The 11,476-nt window shown below is 37.3% G+C and overlaps 1 protein-coding gene across 1 annotated transcript; it reads left to right on the top strand.

Moving 5' to 3' along the window:
* The first annotated feature begins 9,168 nt into the window (after positions 1–9,168).
* On the top strand, positions 9,169–10,665 carry LOC111479970 (zinc finger protein CONSTANS-LIKE 2-like). The gene is made up of 2 exons (XM_023124904.1): positions 9,169–9,811; positions 10,101–10,665. The coding sequence occupies exons 1-2, from the start codon at positions 9,194–9,196 to the stop codon at positions 10,488–10,490; spliced, it is 1,008 nt and encodes a 335-aa protein (XP_022980672.1). The 5' UTR covers positions 9,169–9,193; the 3' UTR covers positions 10,491–10,665.
* Positions 10,666–11,476: the final 811 nt, after the last annotated feature.

Here is an 11,476-nt window from a genome sequence, read left to right on the forward strand (position 1 = left end):
ATGAATAGAAGCTATTAATTCAAGAGTCTAATTAATTAATTTTGTATCATTGAAGTTTATAATTTGTAAAAAAATTATATTTAATTTGAAACGTTCAAATATTTAATACATTAAATATGTTAAAAGATAAATGGAGAAAATAAATACACATAATTTAAAGGGTTTAAATTAATACTTATCTATTAAAAATAGAGAAAAATATATTTATTATATCTCATACTTTCTAACATTAAAAACTAATGTATATTAAATAAAAATATATTTGAAATTTTAATAAGATTTAAATTAGTTAAATTTATTAGGAGATATTATAATATATTAGATATTTAAATATGTTATTTAGTAAAGATTCTTAAAAAGTGCTCGTAGATAGGACTTTTGGATTGGGGGAGATATGATTTATTCCACGTTTCACAAGATCTTCTTTGTAATGACTCGAACACAAGGTCAACGATAGTTTCTACAAGTAGAGTTCTTTCTCTCATATTTATTGTTTTATCTTAATTCTTAATAAAATTAAACGGTTCTATAATGACTCTAAATTTCTACTCAACCTAAAGTTGTTATTGTATACATATTATAAACATATTATGTGTAAATAATTCATTCAAAACTCTATCATGTTCTTACATGTTTTCTAGAAGGCTTTTAAATAAAATAATAAAAAATTGAAAATAACATAAAGTAAAATGCACTATTCGAATGTTTATGCTACTAAAATGAAAATAAAACTAACCTATACTAACATATAGTCTATTAAATTCAAATTGCAAACTACCTTATGCATGTGTTACGGTCTCCTAGGTTGTGCTGCCACCGTCAGTCGTATAGGGAAGCCTTGCCTTTACCTGGAAAAAAATAAGAGTAGCACATGACTTGAATATTTTGAGAAATATTCAGTAAATGACCTCCCCTCTCAGGGTTAGATGCATGCATATACAATCATGAGTGAGACTTATCATATCAGTCTATATTTCTACTGCGGCTATCCTAAGCAGGTAATTGCATTGTATTTACTATTTTACACACGGTCCACACGTGCGAGTATGAATCCACCAGTCGGTTCGCACACCTCCTGAGCCTCTTTCTCGTCGGGCGAGCATTCTCTGGTAGCTGCTAATGTCGAACACCCATTAGAAATAGTGACCATCGTAGCAGTATTATGGTAAACATAATGATCATTTCCCTGCTTCGTAACGTACGCGTTTGTACCATCGTAAAAGGAGAAGGGGAATCCCCTATGCATGAACACACACTGATACATGAGATCCCAACATTTTTCATTTCATTATCAGGTATAATAACTCCTTTGGTGTTTTCCTTTATATCATAATATTTTATCATAACTTCCATGTGTATATCGCAGTTGTGCATTATGCAAATTCATCATTTGCATGTCAATCATATCATATATCATTCACATCGAACATATGTCATCATAAACTTATCATATCTTTTAACGTATCAAATCATATCATGCACATATTATATCATATTATATATCATAACATTCACATATCATGTCACGTGCATGTTTTCAAACATACTCTATCTTAACATATCATATCGTAAACATATAATTTTATCACATACAACATAACATTCACATATCATAACGTACACATATCATTTCATAACCGCTAGAATATACGAGCATATGACACGTGCAAAGCCACGGGTACGTGTCATCATACAACATATAATTATAACCAAACCGATAGTAAGACCACCTACTTGGTTGGCCTTAGTCGGCATTTTCCTAAATTTGAGTATGTTTGTTTTTCATCCCTCAAAATTTTTTAAAGTATTGCCCGTTGTCGTTTACTATTGGAACGTCTATCTCATTTCGTTAGTAACTCAATTTAACTTAAATCGAGAATTAAACCTTATATGGACCTTAATTGCCTTAAGCAAAATTAATTTCAACTTTGGACGGTCAGAACCGTGGAAATTGGGCAAAATATCCTTTATCGAGGGACTGGTTTTTTAGCCGTGGAGCCGAGTCGACTAAGCCGTATAAGCCGAAGGGGCTTTTGGCCATAAGTGCGACACGTGGCGCAACGAGGCGCTAAAGCGTGTGCAGGTCGAGCCGGGTCGAGGCGCGAGTTGCTGCAAGCATGTAGGTTGCAAGGCGTGAGGTTGGGCCACTGTAGGTTTGGGTCGATCTGTTCGTGTAGTGGTCTTGAGTTACAGGTGGGTCTCAATTGCAGGTTTAGGCCGTTGCTATTTTGGGCCGAATGAGTATTTGGTTTGCTCGGTTGGATAGTGTTATAGTATTTGGAATACCCGATGGAGGTCCGACCCGAATCCATGGACTTTGTCTTCCTTACCCGAATCTCGCAAAAATGACGATACTTTCTCTCTCTTTTGTAAATCGTACTCCGGCGCCTGTTTCCTGCCGTTCTTCTGTCTCAGGTCTTGCAGTTTCCTTCTCGTGCTTGCTCACAACGTCCACCATCCTCGTATGTACCTATATGTGTAGATCTATGGTATTTAAGTAATGAAGGAAATTTCGAGCATCGACCACGACGGTGAGAGGTGTAAAGCTTGGTGTAAGTAGGAGTTTTTGTTGAATAAACTTATTTTTAGTTAATTTTAGTAGGTTTTAAATTCAAAAAGTGAGTGGTAAAGGAAAGACAAGAGTCTTTAACAAGAAATAGTGGTGTTTTATGACTCAGGAAATAATGGCATTCTGATGGCTATAATTAGTTTTAGAAGAGATTTGAATGCTATTGTTCCTTCTATTATAAAGAAGCACAGAAAAAGAAAAAAAAAATATAGAGAAGTAAGAGGAGAGGTTTTTCACATAAATAAAGTGTTTTTTTGTCTCTCTACTCTCAAGAAAAATTAGTGCTTTCACAAATTCGTGAGATTCTTTTCACAAATTGGTATTAAAGCCAATGACGGATGTGATGGGTCAAATGCCACTACTGCGACTAACGAAGACAAACTACGAGAATTTGAGCATTCAAATGAAAGCTATTCTCAGTTCTCAAGATGCATGGGAGGAGGTCGAAGAAAGTTTCGAAGAACCAAAAGATACCCTAAACTGCGGGTTATACGGCGGCACAAAACAAGATGTTAAAAGAGATGCGATCAAAGGATAAGGTGACACTATACATATTGTTCCGAGCCTTTGACAAGTCGAGCTTTGAGAAGATTGTCAGTGCAACTACTTCAAAAAAAAAGTATGGGACATTTTAGGAAAAGTGTTCAAAGGAACTGACTGAGTCAAGCAAGTGCATCTCCAAACTCTTCGAGGCGAGTTGGAGAGCATGAAGATGAAGGAATCGGAAAGTGTTTCTGACTACATCACGCGTGTACAGACTATGGTAAACCAACTCAACCTAAACGGAGAAATGTTAGCTGTGACACGAGTTGTGGAGAAGATTTTGAGATCATTAACCAACAACTTTGAGAATGTTTTATGCGCAATAGAAGAGTCAAAGGACTTAGCGACGATCACGGTTGACGAGCTCGCCGGTTCTCTCGAGACACACGAGCAACATAAGAAGAAGAAGGAAGAAACACTTGATCAAGCACTTCAAACCAATGTGTCAATCAAAAATGAAAAGTCACTCTATTCTCAAAATTTTCAAGATAAAGGTCGTGGGCGTGGAAGTTGTAGAAATGGTCACGGTGGTCAAGGAAGCAGTCATGAAGAATACTATAAGAAGAAGGGACAGTCGGGCCAAGCAAATTGGCGTGGAAGAGGACACAGTCGAGGAAGAGGTGGCTAATCAATTTATTCCAACATTCAGTGCTACAAATGTAACAAGTTTGGTCACTATGCAAATGATTGTAACTCCGAAAAATGTTACAATTGTAGTAGAGTGGGGCATTTTGCAAAAGATTGTCGAGCCGATAAAAAGGTGGAAGGAACAACCAACCAGCCTTGGAAGACGTAACAAATGAAGGTCTTCTTTTGATGGCTCAAAATGAAGACAACATCAACAACTACACTCTGTGGTACCTCGACTCAGGGGCTTGCAACCATATGTGTGATCATGAGTACCTATTCAAAGAGATGCAAAAGATTGAAGATGGTCATGTGTCATTTGGAGATGCGTCAAAGGTGGAGGCCAAAGGTCGAGGTACGATACATTTCTTGCAAAAGGATGGTTTAATAGGGTCAATCCAAGATGTTTATTACGTATCATACTTCAAGACCAACATATTGAGTATGGGGCAACTCACAGATAAAGGTTACTCGATATTCTTAAAAGACCTTCTGCTACACCTAAAGGACAAGCAAGGGCGTTCGGTTGCTCGAATCGAGATAGGAAGAAATCGGATGTACAAACTGAATTTAAGAAGCATACGAGAAAATTATTTTCGAGTCGACGTAGAAGACAAGGCATCACTGGGGCATCTTTGCTTTGACCACCTACATCATGGGGGCTTAAAAGAGTTAGCAAACAAGAATATGGTGCACTGGCTACCCAACATGGACTACGAAGGAAAATTTTGTGAAGAATGCGTGCTCAGCAAGCATGCAAGAACCTCAATTCAAAAGAAGTCTGAATTTTAGGCTAAACAACCTCTCAAGTTGATTCATACAGATATATGTAAGACCAATTACCCCTGAGTCTTTCAGCGGTAAAAGGTATTTCATTTTCTTTATCGATGATTAGTCACAAAAAAACTTGGGTTTACTTTCTAAAAGAAAAATTCAAGGCATTCAAGGTGTTCAAAAAGTTCAAAGTGATGGTGGAGAAGGCAACTGGTAGACACATCAAAGTTGTACAATCCGATAAAGGTGGCAAGTATACCTTGACGACTTTCATGGAGTATTGCGAGGAGCAAGGCATAAGACAATTTCTAACCGCACCGTACACCCCTCAACAAAATGGTGTGGTCGAGAGAAAAAATCGGACCATTCTCGACATGGTTCGATCAATGCTCAAGAACAAAAGGATGCCAAAGGAATTTTGGGCATAAGTCGTGCAATGCGCCATCTATGTGCAAAATCGATGTCCACATGCGAAGTTAGATGATCAAACACCACTAGAAGCTTGGAGCGAATAAAAGTCTACAATTTCTCATCTCAAACTGTTTGGTAGTGTGGCTTATGCTCACGTACTGGATCAACGAAGAATGAAACTTGAAGACAAAAGCAAAAAGTACATTTTTATTGGGTATGATGAGAAGACAAAAGGATACAGGCTACTTGACCCGATAAGCAAGATGGTGATGGTAAGTCGTGATGTACGAGTAAATGAAGCAAGCGAATGAGACTGGAACAATTCGACGGAAGTTAATATCGATGTTGGAGAATCATTAGTCGTTGCACCAACAAGTATACCAACAAACTCAGAAATTTCTGATGATGAAGATGAACCACAACAACTCAAATGCAAAGTTTGCAAGACTTGTATGATTCAATGAGGTACACTTGTGTATGTCTTTTGTCAAAGGCCCAATGTTAGATGAATCCCTGTTGTTTAGTTAAACATTTCCTATTTTGTTGTTAAAGTGATCATATTTATTTGATTAGCCACACAAACGAGGCATCAATTTAGTTGACATTTTCTTTTCTATTTGTAGGATAAGTTGTAATTTAAATATGCTAATTGAATGACAAATTCCAATCTGGGTGTTCACAGAAAATATTCTCTCTCCCTTTATTTTAAGTTATTTTCTTCTTCCAACAGTTTTTCTTTGGCCATTTTTTATTTGGTTGACCATTTCCTTTCGATTGTTAGAAGTCAACACTGAAAATATTAGATTTGAAGAGGCGGTGTGAGACAAGAAGTGGCAAACTGTCATGGATGAGGAGATTAAAGCGATTTATCGCAACAATACATGAGAGTTAACAGAATTATCGAAAGGAAGTCAACCCATTGGTGTGAAGTGGGTGTTCAAGAAAAAGATAGAATGTTCAAGGCAAGATAGAGCGGTACAAGACATGACTTGTTGCGAAGGGATACAAGCAAAAGGCGAATCGACTATGACGAAGTGTTTGCCCCTGTTGCAAGAATGGAGACAATCCGACTGCTCATTTCTCAAGCGGCTCAATTCAAATGGCCGATCTTTTAAATAGATGTCAAGTCGGCATTCTTGAATGGTGTGCTTGAAGAAGTCTACCTCGAACAACCACCCGGGTACGTAAAAATTGGAGAAGAGAAGAAGGTACTAAAATTGAAGAAGGTGATTTACGGGTTGAAGCAAGCACCGCGAGCATGGAATACTCGTATCGATACATATTTCAAGAAGAACGGGTACAAGCAATGTCCCACGAGCATGCACTTTACACAAAGAAGAGTGGAGATAATGTGATACTTGTTGCTCTTTATGTCGATGACCTCATTTTTTTGGGTAACAATGATGAGATGATAAAAGAGTTTAAAAGCACAATGACATGAGAATTTGAGATGACAGATTTGAGTTTGTTGAAGTTTTTCCTTGGTTTGGAGGTTAAACGAGGAGAGACAGGTATTTTTATATCATAGGAGACATATGCAAAGGAGATTTTGAAGTACAAGATCGAAAATTGCTACTCGGTATCAATACCAATGGAGCCAGGTGCAAGACTCTCAAAGTACGATGAAGGAGAACGAGTGAATTCAAATAGGTACCGGTGTTTGGTATGAAGTTTTTGCTATCTTACATGCACACGACTAGATTTTTCATTAAGTGTCAACATTATAAGCCGGTTCATGGGGAGCCGATTTATTCACATTGGAAGGTGTTGAAGCGAGTCCTACGGTACATCCAAGGAACGATGTCACTTGGGTTATTCTACTCGAAAACAGAAGATTACAAGTTGGTTGGTTACTCTGACAGTGATTGGTGCGGAGACATAGACGATCAAAAAAGTACATCGGGTTATGTATTCTTTATGGGCAACACAACATTTACTTGGCTTTCAAAGAAACAACTGATCGTGACAGTCTCAACGTGTGAAGCTGAATATGTGGCAGCATCTTGGTGTGTGTCAGGCGATATGACTTAGAAATTTGTTGAGCAAGATGGAGCTAAAGCAACTAGGTGCAACCGTGATTCAAGTTAACAACAAATCATAAATTGAGTTGGCAAAGAACCTAGTTAACCGTGAAAGAAGCAAACGCATTGACGTTCATTTTCACTTTATCCAAGATCATGTGAAGGAAGGACGTGTGGAATTGCTACATGTGGCAAGTCAGGATCAAGTTGTAGGTATCTTTACAAAACCTCTATCGAAAGTATTTTTCGACAAATACAAGAAGATGATTGACATGATAGAGGGTAGGAGCATTTATGGGAGAGTTTTGTTGAATAAACATTAAATGTTATTTGTAGTTAATTTTAGTAAGTTTTAATTCAAAAGTTAGAGGTAAAGAAAAAGGACAAAGTGTTCTTAGAAAACAGTGACTTTTTATGGCTCACGAAATAGTGTCATTCTAATGACTATAATTAGTTTTAGAAGATGTGAATGCTTATAAATACATTGTTTTTTTTTAGGTAAAGAAGCATAGAAAAAGAAAAAAACAAAGAACTAATAGAAAGAGTTTTTTTAGATAAATAGAGTGTTATTTATCTCTTCACTCTCAAAAGAAAAATGAGTGTCCGTGAGATTTCTTTCCCAAATTCTGTGAGAATTCTTTTCACAGTTTCTTACCGTGAGTGTGCAAGGACCTCTGGCTGGTTACTATCCCGTTCCGTGTTCTGTTCATCGGTCTTGGAAAACGTTTCTCTTTCACTTGCCAGAAAATCTTGCTTCTTCTTGTTCTTTGTCTATTGTTCCATTCTCTCTTCCTTGCAGGTTGTCTTTGGGAGAAGCGGCTGAAGAGTTGATGCAGCTTGGGCGTAACGTGAGCGTCTAGAAAAGCGTGGAATGCATACTCTGTTCGTTGCTCGAGAATTCCGGCACCTCATCGAAATTCTCGGGGTTTTCTGAAGACTCAATTTTTTTTTAATTTGCTGGCCATTACAGGTTACCAATACTTTCGCTATGAGGATGAAGTGTTCATTCCCTTCAATAACCATGTCACGAGAGACATAAGGGATTTTTGAAGTTACGAGCTATAGGCCAAATTTGAATCTTGACCCAAGGAGATGTCAGGGTCATTTATACAAAATTCAAATCTTAATCCAAAGTGACGTTGGGTTGGTCAGGGACACCATGGGCCAAACTTGAAATTCAAATACTGGTACACATCTGGATATGAGTCTCTAGAATTATGAATACAAACCGGAGTATGTATGAGACAAGAACCAAGTACTAAGAATCTTAAAACCTAGGCCACTTAGATGAGAGACAAGAAATGAGTGTGGTACCCTAGCATCTCCTATTGACATGATTAAAAGCCTATTACTCACCGGGTTTTCATATTCAATCATTTCTTTTTTTTTTTTTTTATGTTTTTCAGGTTATTAAGAAATGGGTCGAGAATGAGAACAAATCTAGAACAGATGTCATATAGAGCCACATTGAATTTTCAACTATTTAATGTGGTAAGTTGTTCGGTTTTACTAGGTCCAATATATTTAAAATTATAAACTTTACTTTGTAGTTGTAAATATAAAATATATTTGTATTTTATATCTTTTTAAACGCCCCAAATACAAGCTTTAGAAAATCTTTCAACTCGATCAACTCTACGAAGAAATGAGTTCCAAGGTGCAACTAGGTATTCATGGGTACATATTCAAATAAATATTTTGAAAAAAACTTAAAATAATAATAAATAAATAAATAATGTTTCTGTGTAAGCCTTCCACGTCAGATCTCCGCGGTATTGTGGTGTTTAACTGCCACATATTTGATCGAATCCAAGTCCAGTGGGGCCCAGGAACTTGTGGCCAAGACACAGCGAGTATTATATATTATTTCTACTCGCCAACCTAAGCCCCAAACAAAATACTGACTTTATAGTGCACCAAATACCTCCAAAAAGCCAAGGAGGAGTGGACGGAGACGATCCACAAAATATTATCAAACTATTTTACTATATTATTTAATTCGTCCTAAATTATTTTACTTTTATTAACTCAAATTTATATTAAAGATAATCCTAAACTAATAATTAGAAAAATACACCCAAACATCTGACTCATACGTGGGTCCCACCATTGATTCAGAAGATAATGCATTGCCTTTGTTGCAGCCACTAACTAAAAGCCACGTGGTCCAACGTGGATTCTGAACCCCAAGTTCTCCCCTCTATTCATAAAAAGGGGAAAGGAGTAGTAAGCAGAGAAAATAGCAATTATGTTGAAGACGGAAGGTAACTACGGCGGCAATGGGTGGGGGGCTATAATATGCGAGGCATGCGAGACAGCCCCCGCCCAATTCATCTGCAAAGCCGACGCCGCCTCGCTGTGTGCGGCGTGCGACGCGGAGATCCACTCGGCTAACCCACTGGCCCGACGGCACCAGCGCGTGGCGATCAGCAAGGGCGCCATGTTTCCTACGGCGGAAGAAGAGGAGGAGGAGGAGGAGGAGGAGGAGGAGGAGGAGGAGGCGACGGCTTCTTGGCTGCTGATGAATCCAGTGAAGAACAATAGCGGCGGAAGCAACAAGAACAACAGCAATAATGGACTGTTTTTGTTTGGTGGGGAAGATGAGGAGGCGGAGGAGGAGGAGTATTTGAACTTTGTGGAGTTCAATGGGAATAATAATGGATTCGGCAATGGGGATGAGGAGTTTGAGGGATTGAAGAACAACTATGGCGGAGGAGACAGTGTTGTGCCGATTGAGTTTGAAGGGAATAAGGATGATCAGATATTGTTGCAGCAGAGCTACGGAGGCGTTGTTGATGCCTCTGAATTCTTTCACTCTTCCTCCAAACCTTCCTACTCCTATAATAATGCCTTCCTCACCCACGCGGTAAAACCCTCTTTACCTCTCTCTCTTACCTTCATAATTACCCTTTTTATATTAATCGTAATTTTTTTTTTAAACGTAAAAAAGGAAACTAAAATAGTTATATAACACAATATTAGTATTAATTAAATATATTTATTTTGCTTTTAAACAAATGAATACCATAATAAACTCATTTGATTTAATTATTATTATTTTTTAAACTAATACGAATTAATTTAAAAGCTTAAGGTAATTAGTTTACCATCGAATTAAATTATTAAAATTCTCTGTATTTGTGCAACAATATCAGATATCAGTGTCATCAATGGAGGTCGGGGTGGTACCGGAGTCAACAACGACAGCCACCGTGAGCGACATATCAATCTCCAACATGAGGCCACCAAGAGGGACAATAGATCTTTTCTCCGGCACGACGACGGCCGCGGCGGTGGTTCAAATGCCGGCGACCCAATTGAGTCCAATGGACAGAGAAGCCCGAGTTCTACGGTACAGAGAGAAGAAGAAGACAAGAAAGTTTGAGAAGACCATCAGATACGCGTCCAGAAAGGCCTACGCGGAGACCCGGCCTAGAATAAAGGGCCGGTTCGCCAAACGAACCGATGTTGAGGTCCAACTGGACCGGAAATTCTCCAACCCGTTGACGGCGGATGGTGGGTATGGGATTGTGCCTTTCTTTTGAAGGTGATGAAGAAGATGGAAGAATAGGTACGGAATGTTGTTGTTGTTGTTAGTGAAATTAGTAAGCAGTAATTCTAGGTGAATTTTAATTTGACGGTTTAATTATAACATTTGGGTTAAATGTATATGAATTTTTTACTCTCTGTAATTACGTTTGAATTTAGATATAGTATTTTTCGTGTTCAGACAGTTTCAAACTCATTTTACTTGGAAAAATCTAAATTAAAGAATTAAATTTGGAACTTCTCACCATTGAAATTCAAATTTAAATTAATGCTCGTGGTACTGGATTGAATTCTGTCACCATTCGTGGATCTGCTCGTTATCGGAGTTTATGGTGTTAGGCTTGCTCAACTCACACATTCAATCTAGAACATGAAAAAACAAGAGATAGAAAATATAAAGTGAAATATACGTGGTTAACATCACAATGGTATGACAACTAGAAATTTGCGTTGATGACTTCAAATGTGTATAGTTACAGATAATACATCTTATAACCATTTAAACTATATATAGTCATTAAGTAACCCATAAATAAACATAAGAGGATAATCTTTCTCCGTTTCTAATCTATTAAATATCTTTAATATTAAATTATAGTTTACGGTATATTTATTATATGCAAATATCTAGATATTTGTTTTCTTACTATAGGTATCTGTGTTCTTTCCATTTATTACTATTTCCATATTCTGGTAATTTATTTCATTATAAATAGAGAACTTTCACATACCACGTGGGTTGGTTTTAGCAAATATTCTCATAATCCACCCTCTTAAAACTTCATTTTCAAAAGATTCTCCTCATCACAATATGTTAACCACATTGTAACACGATTTGTGAAGCAAACCAAGACTTTACCTAATTTCAATTTCTCAATATTAACACATTTTGTCAACGTATTTGTTAGATTCTTTGCATTCTTTATCTTCTCCAATTGCATATCATCTTCTTCCACTAACTTGCAAGTGAAATGATATCATC

This window comes from Cucurbita maxima, unplaced genomic scaffold (genome assembly GCF_002738345.1).
Source record: "Cucurbita maxima cultivar Rimu unplaced genomic scaffold, Cmax_1.0 Cma_Scf00005, whole genome shotgun sequence".
NCBI lineage: Eukaryota > Viridiplantae > Streptophyta > Magnoliopsida > Cucurbitales > Cucurbitaceae > Cucurbita > Cucurbita maxima.